This window comes from Rhea pennata, chromosome 1, assembly GCF_028389875.1.
Source record: "Rhea pennata isolate bPtePen1 chromosome 1, bPtePen1.pri, whole genome shotgun sequence".
In the NCBI taxonomy this organism is placed as follows: domain Eukaryota; kingdom Metazoa; phylum Chordata; class Aves; order Rheiformes; family Rheidae; genus Rhea; species Rhea pennata.
Window position 1 is genome coordinate 53,189,932 of NC_084663.1, and position 21,527 is coordinate 53,211,458.

Below are 21,527 nucleotides of genomic sequence, written 5' to 3' on the forward strand. Positions count from 1 at the left end.
AAACCCAAGAAGGGGACAACAAATGAAAGTAGATTTTCACTTCAGCCATTCACACTTCTGAATCCATTCTGAACTTCCTCCTATTTTTTGAGCAGTTTAGTTACCATTTAAAATTGTAAAGTGGATATTTGTGTTTTCTATCTCAGTGCAGCCACTTACTAACCACAGACTCTTCTTTGCCTCCTGTTTAGCCACCTCACTTGGCCACTAAACAGCTCAGCTCACCCATGCCAAATAGCTACTCAGAATTACTAATAAATCTGATTCCAGTCCAGATCCAGGTCGGAGTTAGCCACAAAAGACAAAACATGTTTAGTACCTGAGACTCTAAGGCTCTACTTGCCATCATATTCATGTTCCAGGCAGAGGTATTCAACTTGCTTAGACTCCATATGGAGAGATGTTCTCGCAAGACAGAATTTTTTTTAAAAAGTCATCTATTCTCCATCTCTGAAAAAGCATTTGTCTGCACCTTACAAACCCTGGATAGGACAAAGTGTCTATAAAAAGATCGAGAACCATAAGAAGTGCTCCATGGCAGCTAAGATGTCTTACCCTAGAATACTACAGGCTTGTTGGAAACCTGTTTTGGCATGTTGATGCCAAATACTGCAGGGACAATCTAGGGAAGTTTTTGCCCATTGGTTCTGAGAATGGGAAACAACCAAACCAAGGAGGGAGATGGGGATTGAAAGACAAGGAAGCGTTCTTTGCAGTAAATGTACCCAAGGTCCAAAAACTGACCAGATTGTCACCACTTAGAGTTTTTTTTTTTTTTTTTTTTTTTTTTTTTTTTAAGTACAAACAAAAACAAAAACCATAAAAGTGTGACTTTTGCACTCTTTGGTGTTTTGGGGTTTGAGTTTTTGTAATAGGCATGTGCCCAAGACCTTTCCATGCTGTCCTCACAAAATTCTGTCTTAACAAAGAAGCTACCCTGACTAGAGCTCATCTCTTTTGCTTCCTTCTCTAGTCTCAGTAAGTATCATAACATATTTTAGAAAACAAATGAAGGCCCAGATGTCCAACAGGATGTCATGTAACAAAATGAAATGGGTCCCTTACTCATGACAATCATAAATCACATGATGAACCTCAGCTCAGTAAGTTATGGTTAGAAAGTTGAATCACGACAGCAAAATAACATCCTATATATTTTTCCCCCCTAAGTTATCAGCTTCTGTTATGAACCAGGAAATTGCTTAAGCATCTGTAGAATGGCCTGTTGAATATGATGCGGGGCCCTGGGAACTTTTGCAGTGACTCAATACCTTAAGACGGGCTATTTCTGAGGGAGAAACTTTCTGCAGTTGCCCCCAGTCATCTCCGTAACTGAGCAGGGCTGGCATGAACAGGGCTAGCAGTGCACAAGCTTGAGCAGAAGGAAGTGATCCAAAATTAATTTGGGGTACTGGTTGATACACCAGTACTGCAGTTAGCACAAACATGACATTAGACTGGCTGTGTCTTGTTCCTGCAAGCTCCCTTTTCTCCGGCCATTTCTTGCATTGCACTCCCTTTCTGGGTTTGAGAGAAATAATTTAGTAAATTCTTGTGCTATCCTACCCAGCTTAGCTTTACAAGTTTAACTGGATTTTTTTTTACATTAATTCAGTCCTCTTTTTTCTTTCACTATGCAGCATCCATTGGAGACTGTAAGGCTAGTTGTTTCTTTGCTCCTGCATAGACACATATTTCCTTTTTTTGGTGTAGAATAATCTCTTACATTCTTTCCCAGCTATCTTCTACTCAGGACTATAAAGTCCATTCAGCTGTACTCATAGCTATATAATCTTTGCCTCTAAAGGTATTTTAGACTGGTAACATTGCCTGTACTTAGGCCAAAGGTCTCCATTGTCACTTGGATTAAGTGACACAGTACACCTTATTATAACATACCATAAATTTTAACAATACACTGCAGAGATATCTGTGGTGGTAACTGCTCAAACTGATTTTTTTTTCTTTTTTTTCTTTTTTAAGGGTAATAACAGTGTGTTGTCTTTCTTACTTCTTAGAAAATGAAATTAAATACCCTGATTCCTCCTCCAAGAGACTGGGGGAGAGGGGGTTACAATACATTGACACATTCCACAGGCTGAAATGTTTATTCCAGGGCGGCCCCCGCTGAGGTCAATTTGAATTCAATTAACAGGAACGTGTGTCATACTGTTTCGCACAATTCGTTACAACCATTCGGCTTTTGCCTTTTCAGGCTCCACTCCGAAAAAACGTATTAAGCCTGATGACACCTTTGCCACAGAAGTATACCTGTTGTTGGACTGTTCTCAGTCAAAGTCCAGTGTCTCCTAGCATGGGATGTATGTCAGGCTGCTCGTAGAAAAAGAACTACACCTGAGCAAAGCAGAGGGGAGAAAAAATCCACACACCCATAGAAGCACCCACAGATGCAGTCTGAGTGAAAACTGCAGAAAAAAACCTAACAACAACAGCTTTTGAGGAAGAGGGCTGAAGAGAGGCTCTATTTTGTATTTGATTCCCTCAGTACAGGCGTTTAGGACATTGACATTCGTTGCAAAAAGACGAATGCGTGAAAGACGGCAAAATCTGATCCCACGATTTCTCCTCCGAACTGTAGAAACACTGTATTCTGAAAAGCACTTCGGAAATAGGGGGTTATCAGCTACTGACTTGAGGTCACGCATCTGAATTAGGACCTGCGCAGAAAATTCCCGGAATTCCTCCTTCTCCTACCTGCCAGGGAAGCGGTGATATATCAACATTATGACTGAAAGCGAGGAAACGCAGCGTTTATTCTTATTGTTTTCCTGAACGATTCTTAAGGACGTGAGGGAATATTTCTTGAAAATAATAAAGGTGAAGAAAGAAAGGCCAGGTCAATAGATAGGGAAAGGGAGGAGAGGGAAAAAAAATAAAGAAAGAGTGGCTTCAGGGAGGAAAGTTGGGAGGGTCCGTGCGGGAGGGCAGGGAGAGACGCGCCGGAGCCACCTCCCCCCCCCCCCCCCCAGTTTCTGCCGCAACCTCGCGGCGCCTCTGGGATGCTCCGCGGCGGAAACGAGCCCCAGGGCACCCGGGGCGGGACGAGCCTGGCAGCCGCGGAGCGCGAAGTCCCTTCCCCCCCCCCTCCACCTCCCCCAAAGGTGCAGGCGAGGGCGGGCAGCACCACGGACTGCTCAAAAGGTGGCAGAAAGCATTCGTGCCGCTCGGAGCCGCTTCGCCCAGAGATTTCCATGGGGAGTGATGAGTTTTCAGGCGACAGATTTTAGGTGAAGCGAGAAAGACTGTAGCAGGGAAGGTAAACACGTACACAGGAAGTTCATTAACCTCTTCCGCTGTGCAGGGGAAGCCTGTACGTGTTGGGTTAGAAGCGGGGCGTCTATATAACCCGAAATCCCCGGTGCATCAGAAAAGCCTTGAGAGCCTGGGCCAATCTTCGCGCAGCGCGGGCTTTTCGAAATCAGCAGCGCTCCTGGGCGCGCATCCGAGCGCTGCTCCTCACCCCCGCAGTCCAAAAGGGGAAGAGATGAGCGCAGGAAGCCGCGCAGGAGCCGGGCCGTCACCGTAAGCTCGGCACGTCCAGCGTTCGTAAGTTGAGCTCGCACTGACTCTTCGCAACTTGCGTGAATCTTCCCTCGCGCCTGCGGGGAGTTGCTGAACTGTGCTAGACCTTCCCCACGCCGTTGTAAACACTGGTACGGAGGTACGCGGCACCGGTAGAGAACATATACGGCATACAATGGTAGCATTAATCTAATCGGCAAAAAAACGAGAACAGTAAGAAACCAAGTTAGGCATAAGAATTAGGAATATGCTAGAAAAAAAAAATAAGCGTTTCAGATCTTTTCTTGGCAAACTTGGGTGGCTCTTAAAAGAGCCGTTGGGTTTGTCTGCCAGGCAGACTGGACTTGTCCAATATCATTTACTTCTTCTTAGGCGCTGCCTTCTTTGTCTTGGCTGCTTTAGGCTTGGCCGCCTTAGGCTTAGCAGCCTTCGGCTTCACCGCTTTCCCCTTAGCCGGACTCTTCGCTGCCTTCTTGGGCTTTGCAGCCTTGGCTGCCTTTTTGGGGCTTTTAGCCGCTTTTTTAGGCGCAGCAGCCGCTGGCTTCTTGGCTTTCTTAGGGCTCTTCTTCACTGCCGCTGCCTTCTTCGGCTTCTTGGCGGTGCTCGCTGGCTTCTTGGCTGCCGGCTTCTTGGGCTTGGCTGCCGCTGCCCGCTTCTTCGGGGCTTTTTCTTTCGTCTCGCCCGGCTTCTTGTTCAGTTTGAAAGAGCCGGAGGCGCCGGTGCCCTTGGTCTGCACCAGGGTGCCCTTGCTGACGAGGCTCTTGAGCCCCAGCTTGATGCGGCTGTTACTCTTCTCCACGTCGTAACCACCCGCTGCTAGCGCTTTCTTAAGGGCGGCCAGGGAGAGCCCCTTGCGCTCCTTGGAGGCGGACACGGCCTTGGTGATCAGCTCGGTGACGCTGGGGCCCGAGGGCTTGCGGGCTTTGGAGCCGCCCGCCGCCTTCTTCGGCTTCTTGGCGGTGGCGGCGGCCTTGGCCGGAACAGCGGCAGCGGCGGCCACATCGGGCGCGGCGACGGGAGCAGTCTCGGACATGGCGGCAGCAGCGGCGCCTCCTGCAGAGCCAGCGGGAACAATAGCGGCGCCGGGCGCCGCCGCCCCCATTTATAGCGGCGAGGCGGGCGCTGATTGGTTCGCGGCCGAGCCCGCCCGCCGCCGGCCGCCGCGCCGCCGGCTCCAGCTGTGTTTCTTCCAGATCCCCAAAATGCCTTTTCTCCCCGAAACTGAACACCGACTCACCCCGTTTCTTGCAGGGGAGTATGGCAAAGTTGGTCCTTCCAAGGAAAGGAGTTTCTCCTTGGAGGACGAAGGAACGAGGGAAAAGGGACCCAAGAAACTCTGCGGCGCGGAGCCGCAGAGACCTAGGGAGCAAGAAACTTTCGTTTTATCTGCTAAATTAAAATTATACTATCGGCAATATCAGGACAACCAACATGAAAACTTATGCTTTAGATAGTTTTCTCCAAGTCAGGACAGAAAAGGGAGTGTTTTGAACAGTAGGTCTCAGGGAAAATTGGCGTTAAAGCATAGGAAGTAACACAGCCTTGCAGCGTGGTCCCAGACGCGGATGCAGAGCTGGCTCCCTCCGAAATCAGCCAAGCACGTTGAAGTAATTGTTCGTGGTCTTTCAAGAGAAATTAACTAGTGCCTTTTGGAGAGATGTTTGTGCTTTAGTAGTGTGCGTTAAAGACGATGTTACTTTACGCTTGCTTAAGTTTCCCAGTGGAAAAACAATCAAGACGCCCCTCTTTGAAGGCTGATGCTCATGTCACTGTGCTTTCAACACAGCGTCTTTTGGGGCGTGGGGAGGGGAGAAGGTACCTTCTGTTTCTTATATTCCAGAGGCAAGGTAATTACTGTTGTTATATACCCCCTTTATTTTTAATAATATATATATAAAAATATTTATAACAGGAGTTTTTAAAATTTAGTATAAAATAGAATCAGGCTGGAAGGAAACTTGAACTAGGCAAAGCTAAAGCTGAAAATTCATTCCTTTGAGAGGTATGTTCTTTCATCAGGATACATTGTTATGCAAAACTGGTTGATCTCTTCTAGTGAATGAGTGCTGTTGTTGGAAGTGTATTGCACTGATAATAGCACCCTATGATTTATCTCTTTGATCCTTTCAGGAGTAAGATAAGAATTTAAATCATTTCATACAAGTCTCTTTTCTTAGGCAGTTGTAACTCGATATTCCAAGTAAAGACGAGTTGTAACTTTAACCGCTTTAAATTTCCACCTTCCTCTTTAACTGTAGATTGTTTTCTTGCAATGAAAACATTGCTATGAAACAGTTAGCAGCCTACTTGCAATAGTACGGTATTTCACACATTAACTCTTAGGTTACCATCAGCTCACAAAAAACCCCGAGGAAACAGCCCTAATTCATGGTTAAAAGAAAATATAACAGGATAAATTAAATAACGGGAGAGCATAGTGTTTCAGCGGCCTGTAACTCAAAATACACATACACGCTATCTTGAATCTCCACTTGAGAACAGAGAAATGTAATATTCTTTCCTGATTACACGTGTTTTGCTGAAAATGGTTATCTCCGAGAAACAGGAGCAACTATTTCATAAAAGTTTATTCTGTTAAGTGGAAACAAAACAAAACAGGAGTGTTAAACGACCCTTCTGAATGTTTTCTTAAAGAATTATTTCTTCTTAAAGAGAGGCATTTCCTAGAATGTCTATTCCTGGAAATTTCCGGGAATTTTATTCCTGGAAATAAATAAATAAGTTACTGTTTCTAAGTTTCAGTATCATGACTCCTTCTTAACTTATTTGGAAACTGCATTGTACTTAAGAAATCTGAATCTGAGCTCCCAAACCCTTCACTGGTTTACGCAAGATGCATTTCTAGACATAGAAGATTATTTCACTCCATATTCATAAGTCAATAACTAAGACAAGACAAACTGATAATATCAGGTTATGGGTTCTCGCAAGAGAAAACATTTTCAGCTCCCCTCGAACATAGGTCAAGCTAGGAATGAGCACAAACTGGAAGACAGTCTTGAGTGTTGAATCAATTCACAGATCATTTGCCTCCCTCTGATGATTTTATTCAGCTACATTTTGCAGCTGGACTTTTAAGTATAATATGCTACAACAATCCAAATACTCTAAGTGGGTTTTAATTTCTCAGTCATTCTAGGCTAAGATTTTATTTTACAACCACTGTAGAAACAATGTAGAATACCAGTACAACAAATCTCAGCCTTTCTTGCAGTCTGGAAAGCCATAATCCAGTCGCCTAATATGTGAAATATTTTAAAAGTGTGATTTCCAGCCATTACAAACATTTGACAAGACAGAGAGCATGTGCACAAACAGGGAATTCAGTTACACAGGTACAGCATGAAGGCTTTCCTAGGCCTTGAGATATTATTTCTTTGAGTAGAAGATATATTTCAGTCTTATGCTTCCATTCTTCTTCCCTTCCATTTAGGAATCAGTAAGTGCCAATAAAAGTTCTGAAATTTTGTGAGAAAACCAGAGTTTTTTACTTTCTAGTTCAAGGAATAAACATTGTATTTTGGAAGTTAAGATTTCCACTTTATTAGCACAGGAATATAGAGAAATCCTATCATTTCATTTAAAAATGACTGGGAAAAATAAGCCCATCGACAGGAGTCTTATGTTAAAGAAAAGTTCACAGAACTATTGTATATAATAAAAAGAGATTAAAAGAGAATAAAACCAACTGCCTTCCACACTGTGGGCATTTCCATGTGTATGCTATCCAGGGCTGGAGTTGTGTCAACTAACATAGTCCTAAGGTACATTCAGTTTCTGCATCATCCACTTTAACTTCAGACTAGCTCAACTTTATCCAGATTGGTTACCTGAACTGAACATCAAGCCTAGCTCCTAATCCAGAAAAGAACACTAGACAGTAAAAGTGATTGTCTCCCTGTATTTTAATGCCTTCTTTTAAAGCTGCTAGCACAGACGTCCTAATGTTCAGCAAACTTAGAGTAATTGCTACCTTTTCTTTACAAAAATCATAGACTTCAGTTGTTTCTCTTTGTTTCTACTGACAGAGACTCTCAAAGTTTTCTTTCATACACTGATTTACTAGGACAGAAAAATGCCGGTAATAAATGCTGATGAAATACTTCAGTGTCACCATGCACAGATGAGAGGAAGTTGATTTCCACACCATGAACTGTGGCTTCCACAATAGTGAGGGTCTAGACTTGATATATTCAGGATTGCAGGGTAGTCTTACTTCACTCTCTTGCCATATTGCTGGGTATTGGCCATAGTTCATGGTGGGATATACACTACAAAATGATCAGACGACTTTCCTATCCCCCTCCCTTTCTTGTAACAGAAAATGCCTCTTAATTAGGAAACAAAACCATTTTTGAATTGCAGAAAAACTATCCAAATACTGATGAAAACTTCTGCTGTCTCTAGCCTTGTTTCTGCAGCACTCTTGGAGGATTAAAACATTGCTCTTCAGGAAACTGCCTCTGCCTCCAAAGGACTAGAACTTTTATTTTTATTTATCTTCTGTGAGCAGCAAGAAGTTTCTACTACAGCATCAGACATAGTAGCAGGTGCTGGGGCTATCTCCAAGACAGAAGAGAGAGGATAACAGAAGAAACAATTTACACACAGACCACAGTATTGATCTAAGAATAAGCATGAGCTAGAAAGATAGAATTCTTCTGCAGGTCTCAGATCCCCAAAGATGCCTAATAACATTTTCCTAAAAGGCAGATTAGAGCTCCTGCTAGAAGTACAGGGTTAAGACTTGAAATGAGGCTTCCTTGCCCACAAACAGCAGGCAGCTATTGCCCTTTGGCAACTTCAAGTGTGGAAAAAACAGATAATGTTTCTGTCCAGTAGCAAGTGAAGTCAAGACTGCTCGAGAAGTTGCTAATGCACTCTCTCTCTTTCTGACTCTTTTTCACAATGCAGAAAAAGCAGCAGAGTTCCTCAACTCCATTGATACTAATTAGATTGATTTTTGTTACTATATCACTGTCCAACCTCTTATGCTGAATACTTTACTGAAGTCCTCAATCTAAGTCTTTATTCACAGAAAGAAATGATATGCTGATTTCTCCGAACTCAATTACAACATTGCTGTCATTTTACTTTTAGGGGAAACAACTCAATCTGGAAAAAAAATGTAACAAGAACTTAACAGGATGTTTCTTTGATTATATTAACAGAAAATGTTAATTTGTTCTTGTGGTAAAAGACACACTTTCCCAATTCTGGAAGCTCCTAATGCCCTTTAACACCATGGTTGCCAAAGCCTTCAACTGATCACTTACATGACAAAAAGAAATATTTCAACAGCCACATAATGACTAGATACTGACAGTAGAAGCCAGCAAAGATAACTGAGGAAGAATTTCCGAGATTTCATATGAAATATAGAAGCTCTGCAGACCCCCCTAAATCAGATTACGCTATGCTCCAGCAGTCTAAGTTAGCTTGCCATTTCTGTTTGGATATTTACTGAAGTTTTTAACTTTTGCACATAAAGTAGATTAAGCGACAATTAAATCTTCAAGTGGGCAGTCAGAGCAGCGCGGCTCCGCAGCCCTTGCTGCGCCGCGCCCCCTCTGTGCCGGCGCTCGGCCCAGGCCCGCGCCCGCTCGCTCCGCGGGGGCCGCAGCCCCGGCACCCGCCAGCGCAGGGGCGCGCTCGGCCCGCGGCGCCCCCGCTGGCACCGCCGCCGCTGCGGGCGCCGAGCAGGGAGCTCACGGCCGGCCGAGGGAGCGAGCCGGCCCCGGCACAGAGCAGAGGCTGCCGGGGCGCCGGTAGGCAAGGCGGGGGCGGCGAAGGTGAGCGGGGTGCGGGGAGGCGCCCGCAGGCGGCGGAGGGAGGAGCGCGCTCCCGCCACCCCCTCCCGCCCCTCCCGGCTCGCCCCCCGCCCCGGCAGCGAGCGCCGGGCGGGCGGGCAGGGGCGAGGCGCGGCCTGCAGCACCCGCCTTCCGGCCCGCCCACCGCCCGCCCCTGCTTCCAATCAGGTCGGACCGCTGGCCATAAAGGGCGCGGCGCGGAAGCGGCGGCCGCTGAGAGCTACAGGCGGGCGGCGGGGGTCGTGATGTCTGGCAGAGGCAAGGGCGGGAAGGGGCTCGGCAAGGGGGGCGCCAAGCGCCACCGCAAGGTGCTGCGCGACAACATCCAGGGCATCACCAAGCCGGCCATCCGGCGCCTGGCGCGCCGCGGCGGCGTGAAGCGCATCTCGGGGCTCATCTACGAGGAGACGCGCGGCGTGCTCAAGGTGTTCCTGGAGAACGTGATCCGCGACGCCGTCACGTACACGGAGCACGCCAAGCGCAAGACGGTTACGGCCATGGACGTGGTGTACGCCCTGAAGCGCCAGGGTCGCACCCTCTACGGCTTCGGCGGTTAAGCTAGTGTCAGGAGCGGTCGCGCATCTACAACCCAAAGGCTCTTCTAAGAGCCACCCACTTTGTTCCTCGGAAGGAGCTGGGTCGCGTGTAAGCTGGTGAGGTTGAGGCGTGCTGAGCGAGCTACGGTTTCGTTTCTTTGCTGAGCCCTTCCCTGCCTCCGCTGCTTCCCCACGCCGCACGCGCAGGCACGCCGCAGTGTGCGGCGGAAGTGGAGCCGAGACCGGCTACCCCCCGCCCCGGCCGGGTGTTGCGTATCTACCCCGAAGCGCCCCCGCCGCTTCTTTCGCCTCCCCCAGCGGAGAAAGCGGAGCCTTCTCGCTTCTTGCTCGCGACTCGCGCTGCCAGTGGGAGGCAAGCAGCTGCTGCGCTGACCCCACGGGCGGCGCCTTGCTATCGCGCATGGCCGATACGGGCTTTGCTATCTCGCTCCGCAGCCGGGCCGGCTGCTTCCTCCGGCTGCCAGCGGCTTAAGCGCCCGCGCTCTTTCAAAAAGCCCGCGCCGAGCAACGACTGGCCCGCGGCCGTTTCCGCGCCCCCGCCGCGGACCCTGTCCGCCAACCCCGCTCAGCGGGAAACGCAACGCTCCGCCCGCTGACCGGCTCGGGGGCCAGCGGTCCCGACAAAACCCACCTCGTCGCGGCGGCGCTCGAGCGCTCCAACCGCACCCGGGCGGCCCAAAGGGGAAGAGCGCCCGCGCCACAAAGCTGCGCCCCACGGCAAGCACGCGCCCCTCTCTACCCCGTTGACCCCCTCAGCAGCGCATCGAGCTCTTTCACGACACTGTGGGTGGCTCTGAAAAGAGCCTTTGGGTTTTGCTTCTCTGCTCCGGGCGCTTCCCCGCTGCCGATTACTTGCTCTTGGCCTTGTGGCTCTCCGTCTTCTTGGGCAGCAGCACCGCCTGGATGTTGGGCAGCACGCCGCCCTGCGCGATCGTCACCTTGCCCAGCAGCTTGTTGAGCTCCTCGTCGTTGCGGATGGCCAGCTGCAGGTGGCGCGGGATGATGCGCGTCTTCTTGTTGTCGCGCGCCGCGTTGCCCGCCAGCTCCAGGATCTCGGCCGTCAGGTACTCCAGCACGGCCGCCAGGTACACGGGGGCGCCGGCGCCCACCCGCTCCGCGTAGTTGCCCTTACGCAGCAGCCGGTGCACGCGGCCCACGGGGAACTGGAGGCCGGCCCGCGACGAGCGCGACTTGGCCTTGGCCCGCGCCTTCCCGCCCTGCTTCCCGCGTCCCGACATTCTCTTGCTGCTACCTTACTCGTTCGCTCGCCCCACACCAAACTCCTACTAACCCAACAGCAAAGACCGTGTTGCCGCCGCCCTGAAGCCCGCCCTTATATCCCTTCCCCTCGCCGCGGCCAGCCGCTCCTGATAGGCCCAGGCGCCGCTCGGGGCACGCACAGCCAATGGCGAGGCGAATCTCGTCCCTCGCCAATCGCCACGGCCACTGCGGCTCCCGCCGCCCCGCCCCGCGCTCTCCCCGCGGCCAATGCCGGCGGGGGGCGGCTCCAGCACGCAGCCGCGGCTCCCGCCCCCCGCCCGCTCCCCCGCCGCGGCAGCCCGGCCCCGGGAGGCCGCTCCCTCGGGGCGCCCGGGCGCACCTGGGGGAGGGCAGGCGGAGGGACGGGGGGAGGGAGCGGCTGCCGGGAAGATGGGGGAGACGCGGCAAAATCTCCCCCTGTTGTTCCTTACCCGGTCCTTTCCTACCACGGATTTCACCGCTTACAACGCCGGGATGCCCCGAAGTTCTCTAACCTCCCGAAAACGCACCTGCATCTTTGCAGAAATAAATATACACAGGAAAAGCCGCACACGCACATGCAGCCTCAGAACAACGCCGTCTTTGAACACACCCGCCTCTTTCCAAGCACATCTTTGCCTTTATGCACATATTTTCATTTTTAAAGTAACGATCGTGGGTTTTGGTTTCATTTTTAATAGAAGGTCTCAGTGCACGGCTTTTGTCCATTGCATTTTTTACTCTTTCCTTTTCCATCTCTATATTCTGTGTTTTGAATGTTACTTTTGTGCATTCCAATACCTGCAGGAAAGTCTTTCAGTTTGGGTTAAGTCTCAGAGGGGTGGGTGGCAGATCAAGAATCTAAGTTACAGATGTAAATGAAAATAAAAAAAGGAAAAAATAATTTACTGCGTTAGAAACAGAGTAACTTTAAGCTGTTTAGGAAAGAAATACGTAAAAGGCTCTGAAACACGAGTGCGTGTTTTTTTGGACTAAAGCAAACAAAAAAGCAAGTTTCTGTCTTTGTTCTATATTTTATAGGAGGAAAAATGACGTCAAAGGGCGGGCACTACATACGAAAGGCGGGAATTTTAAACTTGAATTGACCAATGAAATTCGGCATGTAGCTCTCCACCTATCAGGAAAGGGATTGGCACTATATATACCGCTGTTTTTCCAGTACTACGTTATTATTATCTGTCTTTGGAGAAGTTGCTGTTGCTTGAGCCATGGCGCGCACGAAGCAGACGGCGCGGAAGTCGACGGGCGGGAAGGCGCCGCGCAAGCAGCTGGCCACCAAGGCGGCCCGCAAGAGCGCGCCGGCCACGGGCGGCGTGAAGAAGCCGCACCGCTACCGGCCCGGCACGGTGGCGCTGCGCGAGATCCGGCGCTACCAGAAGTCCACGGAGCTGCTGATCCGCAAGCTGCCCTTCCAGCGCCTGGTGCGCGAGATCGCGCAGGACTTCAAGACGGACCTGCGCTTCCAGAGCTCGGCCGTCATGGCGCTGCAGGAGGCGAGCGAGGCCTACCTGGTGGGGCTCTTCGAGGACACCAACCTGTGCGCCATCCACGCCAAGCGTGTCACCATCATGCCCAAGGACATCCAGCTGGCCCGCCGCATCCGCGGTGAGCGTGCATAAAAGTATTAAGAACAGCACTTGTGATCTAAAACACATTCTCCAACAATTAAAAGGCTCTTTTAAGAGCCACTCCATGTACAATAAAAGGAGCTGTTACACTCTTGGGAAACTGAAAAATAAAATCAATAGTCTTTAGATTTCCAAAGATAAGAAAATTAATAGTTTTTTATCATGTGATCCGTATGCATTTCTTTAAAGCCGTTTATTTAAGAAAAAAATATCTTAAAAGCAGAAGAAAAAAGCTCGTAAAATTGCTGAATTACAGTTGGTTTTAAGCCTTCAAAGATGTGCTTGGAAAGAGGCGGGTGTGTTCAAAGACGGCGTTGTTCTGAGGCTGCATGTGCGTGTGCGGCTTTTCCTGTGTATATTTATTTCTGCAAAGATGCAGGTGCGTTTTCGGGAGGTTAGAGAACTTCGGGGCATCCCGGCGTTGTAAGCGGTGAAATCCGTGGTAGGAAAGGACCGGGTAAGGAACAACAGGGGGAGATTTTGCCGCGTCTCCCCCATCTTCCCGGCAGCCGCTCCCTCCCCCCGTCCCTCCGCCTGCCCTCCCCCAGGTGCGCCCGGGCGCCCCGAGGGAGCGGCCTCCCGGGGCCGGGCTGCCGCGGCGGGGGAGCGGGCGGGGGGCGGGAGCCGCGGCTGCGTGCTGGAGCCGCCCCCCGCCGGCATTGGCCGCGGGGAGAGCGCGGGGCGGGGCGGCGGGAGCCGCAGTGGCCGTGGCGATTGGCGAGGGACGAGATTCGCCTCGCCATTGGCTGTGCGTGCCCCGAGCGGCGCCTGGGCCTATCAGGAGCGGCTGGCCGCGGCGAGGGGAAGGGATATAAGGGCGGGCTTCAGGGCGGCGGCAACACGGTCTTTGCTGTTGGGTTAGTAGGAGTTTGGTGTGGGGCGAGCGAACGAGTAAGGTAGCAGCAAGAGAATGTCGGGACGCGGGAAGCAGGGCGGGAAGGCGCGGGCCAAGGCCAAGTCGCGCTCGTCGCGGGCCGGCCTCCAGTTCCCCGTGGGCCGCGTGCACCGGCTGCTGCGCAAGGGCAACTACGCGGAGCGGGTGGGCGCCGGCGCCCCCGTGTACCTGGCGGCCGTGCTGGAGTACCTGACGGCCGAGATCCTGGAGCTGGCGGGCAACGCGGCGCGCGACAACAAGAAGACGCGCATCATCCCGCGCCACCTGCAGCTGGCCATCCGCAACGACGAGGAGCTCAACAAGCTGCTGGGCAAGGTGACGATCGCGCAGGGCGGCGTGCTGCCCAACATCCAGGCGGTGCTGCTGCCCAAGAAGACGGAGAGCCACAAGGCCAAGAGCAAGTAATCGGCAGCGGGGAAGCGCCCGGAGCAGAGAAGCAAAACCCAAAGGCTCTTTTCAGAGCCACCCACAGTGTCGTGAAAGAGCTCGATGCGCTGCTGAGGGGGTCAACGGGGTAGGGAGGGGCGCGTGCTTGCCGTGGGGCGCAGCTTTGTGGCGCGGGCGCTCTTCCCCTTTGGGCCGCCCGGGTGCGGTTGGAGCGCTCGAGCGCCGCCGCGACGAGGTGGGTTTTGTCGGGACCGCTGGCCCCCGAGCCGGTCAGCGGGCGGAGCGTTGCGTTTCCCGCTGAGCGGGGTTGGCGGACAGGGTCCGCGGCGGGGGCGCGGAAACGGCCGCGGGCCAGTCGTTGCTCGGCGCGGGCTTTTTGAAAGAGCGCGGGCGCTTAAGCCGCTGGCAGCCGGAGGAAGCAGCCGGCCCGGCTGCGGAGCGAGATAGCAAAGCCCGTATCGGCCATGCGCGATAGCAAGGCGCCGCCCGTGGGGTCAGCGCAGCAGCTGCTTGCCTCCCACTGGCAGCGCGAGTCGCGAGCAAGAAGCGAGAAGGCTCCGCTTTCTCCGCTGGGGGAGGCGAAAGAAGCGGCGGGGGCGCTTCGGGGTAGATACGCAACACCCGGCCGGGGCGGGGGGTAGCCGGTCTCGGCTCCACTTCCGCCGCACACTGCGGCGTGCCTGCGCGTGCGGCGTGGGGAAGCAGCAGAGGCAGGGAAGGGCTCAGCGAAGAAACGAAACCGTAGCTCGCTCAGCACGCCTCAACCTCACCAGCTTACACGCGACCCAGCTCCTTCCGAGGAACAAAGTGGGTGGCTCTTAGAAGAGCCTTTGGGTTGTAGATGCGCGACCGCTCCTGACACTAGCTTAACCGCCGAAGCCGTAGAGGGTGCGACCCTGGCGCTTCAGGGCGTACACCACGTCCATGGCCGTAACCGTCTTGCGCTTGGCGTGCTCCGTGTACGTGACGGCGTCGCGGATCACGTTCTCCAGGAACACCTTGAGCACGCCGCGCGTCTCCTCGTAGATGAGCCCCGAGATGCGCTTCACGCCGCCGCGGCGCGCCAGGCGCCGGATGGCCGGCTTGGTGATGCCCTGGATGTTGTCGCGCAGCACCTTGCGGTGGCGCTTGGCGCCCCCCTTGCCGAGCCCCTTCCCGCCCTTGCCTCTGCCAGACATCACGACCCCCGCCGCCCGCCTGTAGCTCTCAGCGGCCGCCGCTTCCGCGCCGCGCCCTTTATGGCCAGCGGTCCGACCTGATTGGAAGCAGGGGCGGGCGGTGGGCGGGCCGGAAGGCGGGTGCTGCAGGCCGCGCCTCGCCCCTGCCCGCCCGCCCGGCGCTCGCTGCCGGGGCGGGGGGCGAGCCGGGAGGGGCGGGAGGGGGTGGCGGGAGCGCGCTCCTCCCTCCGCCGCCTGCGGGCGCCTCCCCGCACCCCGCTCACCTCCGCCGCCCCCGCCTTGCCTACCGGCGCCCCGGCAGCCTCTGCTCTGTGCCGGGGCCGGCTCGCTCCCTCGGCCGGCCGTGAGCTCCCTGCTCGGCGCCCGCAGCGGCGGCGGTGCCAGCGGGGGCGCCGCGGGCCGAGCGCGCCCCTGCGCTGGCGGGTGCCGGGGCTGCGGCCCCCGCGGAGCGAGCGGGCGCGGGCCTGGGCCGAGCGCCGGCACAGAGGGGGCGCGGCGCAGCAAGGGCTGCGGAGCCGCCCTGCTCTGACTGCCCCCATCTTTGTTATCCTCATTTCAAACACTTTTTTTCCCCATAATCTTTGTTTCATTCTTTTTTATTTTTTGAAAATATGTAAAATATGTATATGTGAAATATGTATATTTTCAAAAAATATTAATCTTTTTTATTTGTGATAATGTTTATTCTTTTTGCTGAGAAGTAGCAAACCCTTATTTACAAGGCAGAGAGCTTCTTGTTTGTTTTTCTTTTTTTTCCTTGCAGCATAGTGCTTAACAGATAAGTCTGGGCTTGCCCTCAAGAATATCAGGAGTGGAAAACATTCTAAAGCTTAGAGGGGTATCTGCTGAAGAGTAAACCTGCCATTTCCCTGGCTTTAGTTAATAGTCTTCATATTTTTTTCCCCAATACATTGAACATCCGGATGTATTTTTTTTACATTGTATGAATATACAGTATGGTATGATTAAGGCATTTATCTTCTCAGATATTTAAGTATTTTAAACTTACATTACTTTTCTTCACTAAGGATTTCTGGTATTTGGAGCTGTTTTTCATTTGCAAGTTAAGATCAACAATATTATCGTTACTGTAAATATTTTATTCTTCATAGTTATTTGCTATGTTATCTTTCTATTCCATTACTGCTTTTGTCAACTTTTTTTTTGACTTCACGATTAGGTTAACTATTGGTCTCATGGGTGGGGTCGTACTTTCATGTCTTCCAAAGCAACATGATATGTTGGTCCAACAAATAACTGCTGCTCCTAATCCACATGAACCATGTCATGGATGGTATTTTCCTCTTACTCCTTTTTTTTATTATTTTTTTCTTCTTTTTTTTCTTTTCTCCCACTTGTTGAGCCAGGAAGATAAGTGGGTGAGTAGCAATGAATTGTGTGAAAGTAATATGTTTTCATGCACATATAACCAGGTCTTACAGAAGTTTAAACTTCATCTATATATATTGTGAGATTTTATTAGTACTAATAACAAGTAGCTACAGTTTTCTAGGATAAAATAGCTTATCCAAAGCCTAGTTAAGTGTTCACCATGCTTACTGTTCACAGCGAACAGTTTGGGTTTGGTGTCCCTGCAAATGTACGAATCCCAGCGTAGGCCTTCCTCATTTCATAAATGAATGTGGCATGTAATAATGTAATAAAGCTTTGTGACTAGAGTAATGCACACAGCCATATCTCTCTAACTCCCTGGAGTATCAGTGAGTGTGGAATTATCCTCACTGAAGTTCTGTGTACATAGCTCTCTGGAATATCTGGGCATATTGCTCTACTCTTGAGAATAATATCAGAGAGGTCACTGCCCACCAGGCTACTGTATATCTAGGCTTCAGGTCTTCTAGCGTATTACATTCACAACACCCTGTATAGTCACCAAGCCTTTCTATTGTTCATTCTCATATAACTCGTCTGTATGACAGTTGAGCCATTTCTCAGTTTAAGTGACTTTGATGCAACAAATTGATACAGAAGAGCCTGAAATAGGACTAACGTGCAAATAAGAGATGACAAATTTTCAGATGAGGAAGAAGTACTTACCTCTTCACTAGATAATCATAGACTTGCTCTGTTCTTGTTAAAGACCTAAATTGCCATCTCTCCAAAACACCTAGACTATGTATGAGTTGAATATTGCTGCTGCTCGGGTAGTACTAGCCATATCTCAGTATTTGTATCAGAAGAACTCAATGGTAGCATGAGAACTAGCTGCTAAATATAAGATGTGAAAGGTCACCTGCATGATCTTGTACTAACAAGAACATCAAGAAACCTACTTCTAAGCCTTTGTCCCAGACCAGAAATAATTGTACATCTTCTAGAAGCTTGCTATGTGGGACTCCTAGACTGTGGCATCACTGGCAAGTCCACAGTGGGCTTCAGCAGCATAGATTTGAAGAAAGCTCTTTATTTTCAATCCTGTGTCTTGAGTGTTGTTTCATATCAAGTCTCAGATGCCTTGGTCACACTAAAATCATAATATATCCCTTCAGACCACTGCTACTAATTGGATTAAAATTAGTCATGCATACCAAATGTACAACAAAATTAGATACTTAAGCTGTGTACATGATAGCCCCATACAGTCAAACATCTGACATAATGCCTATCTACCCACTCAGAATTATTTCTTTCACGTATTGTTTTCCTTTCACCAGTGCATACTGCCAATGAGAACATTTCTCTTTGCTGATATAATTCAACATTGTGGCTGAAGATGAAGCAGCCATCGTGACTGCTAAAGCGATACATCAGTTCCTGCTGGCTATCCTCACAGCACTTCTTTCAGCAGCACAAGGCCCACTGGGGCTATGAGATTAGCCTAACTTCAGCACAGAGAGTGTCTTACCGTTGTCTAGTACACACATTCTCCACACACACACAGATGGGATCACTTCAAGGTGAATGGTTCAGGGACATCTGTGAATTCTAGAAAACCTTTGTTTCACTGACTTTAGCTTTGGTTATGCCTCAGTCTTTGTGACTCCTGGAAGGAAGGTCTGTATGAATGATTTGATCTAAAAATATAATGATGAGGTCATTTTTTCCCAGCATCTTTCAGCTGAGATATTTTATCCAGGAATATTTTTGCCTGGCCCTGAAGACTCCTAATTTCTTTTTCTCTCTCCTTTCAAATACCTTCTCATTCCTTCCCCTTCAGATATATATTTTCACCTCTCTTTGGCTGCAGGAAGAAGTTTCAGCTCACCCTATATGCTGGTTGCCACCTTGTCCCACTTTGTCTGCAATAGAAAGCAAACAGAAAACATTTCCCAGGTCCTTCCTGTAACATACATATAGAGAACACACTTGGCTGTATATAGATGACCCTCCCCTTGAGAAGTGTATACTCTATGTAATATACATGCCTATCATTCATCTGCTCATCTCCCACCTCCACTGTCTCTGTTTCTCAAGCTTTTCATACGTGTTGAGCCAAAGATACATTCTAAAGCATGGGAAAGGAGAAGTGCTATGTCCTGAGAAAGCAGTTGATAAACACAAGAAAAATCCATTCAAGGCTTTTGTCTTCAAAAACACCCTGTGTGATTCAGGGGGTCCGTGGTCTACCAGTCACCACAGTCTAAGGGATCATTTTGTTGTGATACCAGCTATTGTCTTTCTATGTTCTTTTTCGGTGGCTACTGTCATGGATGGGGTATTGACCTAGATGAATGTTTGAAGGGAATCACTGAAGCTGTTCTTACTCTGTTATAATCTTAAATCTCTGTTCAGAATCCATTATAAGGGGCAGTGGAATCTGAAACATCTCCCCCAGACTTATCGATCATTCACTTCTCCCCACTCTGGAACCTTGCTGATGCTTCTAAATTCAGGACAGAGATGCCCTGCCATCTTCCAGGCTTCTGTATGCCTTCTTTCCCCTGGCGTTAAACCAATCCAGCATGAGCAAGTGTCTCCTTAACACTGAAAAGGATATAACCAAGTGGCAGCAGCACACTAGGGAGAAGTGTTTTTAAGAAGTTAAGACTGCTCTCAAGAATTATCTGGTTAAGAAAATAATCATAGATTATAAAATGAAATAAAATATTCCAGAATAATTGTTTTGCAGTGAGAGAACCTGTATTTTTCCCTCTTAGTATCAAATGCAAGCAAATATTGTTGTCTTTATCCAGTGATGTGGCTCAGAGAGGTAATCCCTGAAAGCCTTCCTTCGCACCCAAGCATGCTAATGACTCTTTTCTTTGAGGTAATTAATAAAGCAAGCAAAAGGGGATTAGACTTTTACCTTCAGTTAGGAGTTTTGGTATAACCTTTTAGCAGAAGCCTTTTTTTTTCCTTTGTTCAAGGAAGATGTTTATTTGAATGTATATGCATTAGATCTGGACAACTAACACCAGAATTACTTGGATTGACTTACTGATCAGTCGTACCTTTCCTCAACAACCTTTTTGCCTTTGGGTGTTTCAGACTGTGAAGTTTCCTTCCTCACAGCTGCCTCCTATTGCAGTTCAGGTGAATTCAAAACACTAACTAGTTTCTCTTTACTTTCCACCATTGTACAGCTGGACACATTGTGATCCTCTCCACTAGCTGTTCAGTGTTGGCCTTGCATGTTAATCTTACTAAACAAATAATTAATTGGAAGAAGTTACAAATCATTGACTCAAACAGCACACTCAAGTAAAGCTTGTTATTCTACTCTTTATGTCATATACCCACCAACCAAGACATCATTGTTTTTTTCAGCATCAAAATCAGAAACATTTATGTCAGGAAGACCAAGGTTTGCACTTCATATACTTACATGGAAGTCAGTCATCGTTTCTGGGACAGCTCAGATGAGTCAGGTTGCAGGCAAAATACATTAAATAAGAAATGGCCAGGCCTTCCTTCTGAATGTCTCTACACTTAACAGGTATATCCTCATCAGTCTGTGAAGCCAAATTCCTGACTTTATACACTGTCTGATCACAGGAGTGCAGTGACAGGCCTTATTTATATATCATGGGGAAATCCAGGAACCAATCAGCCCTTCCAGTGTCCCTGGCAGGCTGGATTACCTCCTAACCAGGAATAGTGCTGCCTCAGCACCAGCGCATAGCTTGCCTGAGCTATGAAAAACACTATGCTATGAGCTGAGCTATAGCTCAGCACCTTTACACACTGAATGCCTCTTCAAAAGCTTTCTGGTTTCTTCTGTGGGAAGACAGGCAGACAATAGTGCAGGCATCTGTACTGCTTCGTGATGCTCCTGCTCTGGAAGGGTGGTGCAAACAGCTTTATTTAGAGCCAATGCCTGCTTTACCCCCATAGCAATGAGGAAAACAGGCAAGGCAGCATTATTTAGCAAGAATACCCTCACGTGGTGCTTGATGGTGTTGTGGCTCTGAGATGGCAGATGTCCAGGCTTTGTGGCACTTAGCTGCCATCATTGCTGGCTCCATGGCAAGAAATAGGTCGCTTGGCAACACACATGTACCTAGTGGCCAGTCACATCAGTGCCTGTGGCACAGCACCAAAGGTGGCTCTGGCTGGAGAAGGGGAGGGGGGAGAGGGAGGGCATGTAGGTCCATCTGGCTGCTCTCTCCCAAGACCAACACTGCACTTGCCAGAGTTAACTGGGAACCCTAGCATACAACTGGGAAGGGGTGGAGGGCAGGAAGTTTGCAGGAGTAGCTGGATGCAAAGCGAGTTTCTCAGCATTGCTCTGTGTGGGCTGCTCATCTGTAGGAGCAGTCAGATTTCAGTGCTGATGAGAGAAGCTGTGGCAGTACCCTTCCTTAGAGGTGTTTATTGTTAATAAATGCATGTGAAACAGAGTCACTAGAGATTTGGGAAGATAGATTTATTCATTTATTTATTTTAAGAGAACTATGGCTGAAGAAGCTTCTATTAATGTGATTTACCTTACATGTACAGCTGTCTCAGAGCCCCAGATTCTTGATGTCTGGTAGCCAACTACATTCAAAGCATTCCTGGGTGCTCCAAAAGACTCTCTGCCAAGTCTTTGGATACATTTTAGAAGACCAATTTACCTTAGGATATTAATAATTCTGTTCTTTGATATCTGACTGACAGTAAGGACCTTTTCTTTGCCTGTGTGTGAAGAAAGGAAAAAATGTGTTAACTTGACCCAAAATAGAGGTTCCTGTACTGTACACAACAAAATATATCTTTTTTCCTCATTAGCTGCTCTGGAAGGTTTTTTGTGCCTACATTTCCCTTCCCAATGAAGGACATCCTTCACATTATCTCCTAAATGTTGC

At 49.6% G+C, this 21,527-nt stretch overlaps 6 protein-coding genes across 6 annotated transcripts; 3 read left to right on the forward strand and 3 right to left on the reverse strand.

The window, feature by feature from the left end:
• Nucleotides 1-2,107: 2,107 nt before the first annotated feature.
• On the reverse strand, nucleotides 2,108-4,592 carry LOC134146055 (histone H1.01-like). The gene has a single exon (XM_062586208.1). The coding sequence runs from the start codon at nucleotides 4,574-4,576 to the stop codon at nucleotides 3,902-3,904; it is 675 nt and encodes a 224-aa protein (XP_062442192.1). The 5' UTR covers nucleotides 4,577-4,592; the 3' UTR covers nucleotides 2,108-3,901.
• A 5,027-nt stretch (nucleotides 4,593-9,619) lies between these two features.
• Nucleotides 9,620-9,963, forward strand: LOC134146186 (histone H4). Its single transcript, XM_062586429.1, has one exon. It carries the CDS (start codon nucleotides 9,620-9,622, stop codon nucleotides 9,929-9,931), a length of 312 nt encoding a protein of 103 aa, XP_062442413.1. The 3' UTR covers nucleotides 9,932-9,963.
• Nucleotides 9,964-10,697: 734 nt separating this feature from the next.
• On the reverse strand, nucleotides 10,698-11,194 carry LOC134146123 (histone H2A type 2-C). The gene has a single exon (XM_062586333.1). It carries the CDS (start codon nucleotides 11,167-11,169, stop codon nucleotides 10,780-10,782), a length of 390 nt encoding a protein of 129 aa, XP_062442317.1. The 5' UTR covers nucleotides 11,170-11,194; the 3' UTR covers nucleotides 10,698-10,779.
• Nucleotides 11,195-12,381: 1,187 nt separating this feature from the next.
• LOC134146079 (histone H3) lies at nucleotides 12,382-12,910 on the forward strand. Its single transcript, XM_062586261.1, has one exon. The coding sequence runs from the start codon at nucleotides 12,400-12,402 to the stop codon at nucleotides 12,808-12,810; it is 411 nt and encodes a 136-aa protein (XP_062442245.1). The 5' UTR covers nucleotides 12,382-12,399; the 3' UTR covers nucleotides 12,811-12,910.
• Nucleotides 12,911-13,687: 777 nt separating this feature from the next.
• On the forward strand, nucleotides 13,688-14,201 carry LOC134146270 (histone H2A type 2-C). The gene has a single exon (XM_062586573.1). It carries the CDS (start codon nucleotides 13,730-13,732, stop codon nucleotides 14,117-14,119), a length of 390 nt encoding a protein of 129 aa, XP_062442557.1. The 5' UTR covers nucleotides 13,688-13,729; the 3' UTR covers nucleotides 14,120-14,201.
• Nucleotides 14,202-14,931: 730 nt separating this feature from the next.
• On the reverse strand, nucleotides 14,932-15,279 carry LOC134146289 (histone H4). Its single transcript, XM_062586615.1, has one exon. It carries the CDS (start codon nucleotides 15,277-15,279, stop codon nucleotides 14,968-14,970), a length of 312 nt encoding a protein of 103 aa, XP_062442599.1. The 3' UTR covers nucleotides 14,932-14,967.
• Between the last annotated feature and the right edge of the window lie 6,248 nt (nucleotides 15,280-21,527).

What these genes read in the sequence shown, in the direction of transcription:
- LOC134146123 (XM_062586333.1), bottom strand. Translation starts at nt 11,169, where the DNA reads ATGTCGGGACGCGGGAAGCAGGGCGGGAAGGCGCGGGCCAAGGCCAAG.
- LOC134146079 (XM_062586261.1), top strand. Translation starts at nt 12,400, where the DNA reads ATGGCGCGCACGAAGCAGACGGCGCGGAAGTCGACGGGCGGGAAGGCG.
- LOC134146289 (XM_062586615.1), bottom strand. Translation starts at nt 15,279, where the DNA reads ATGTCTGGCAGAGGCAAGGGCGGGAAGGGGCTCGGCAAGGGGGGCGCC.
- LOC134146055 (XM_062586208.1), bottom strand. Translation starts at nt 4,576, where the DNA reads ATGTCCGAGACTGCTCCCGTCGCCGCGCCCGATGTGGCCGCCGCTGCC.
- LOC134146186 (XM_062586429.1), top strand. Translation starts at nt 9,620, where the DNA reads ATGTCTGGCAGAGGCAAGGGCGGGAAGGGGCTCGGCAAGGGGGGCGCC.
- LOC134146270 (XM_062586573.1), top strand. Translation starts at nt 13,730, where the DNA reads ATGTCGGGACGCGGGAAGCAGGGCGGGAAGGCGCGGGCCAAGGCCAAG.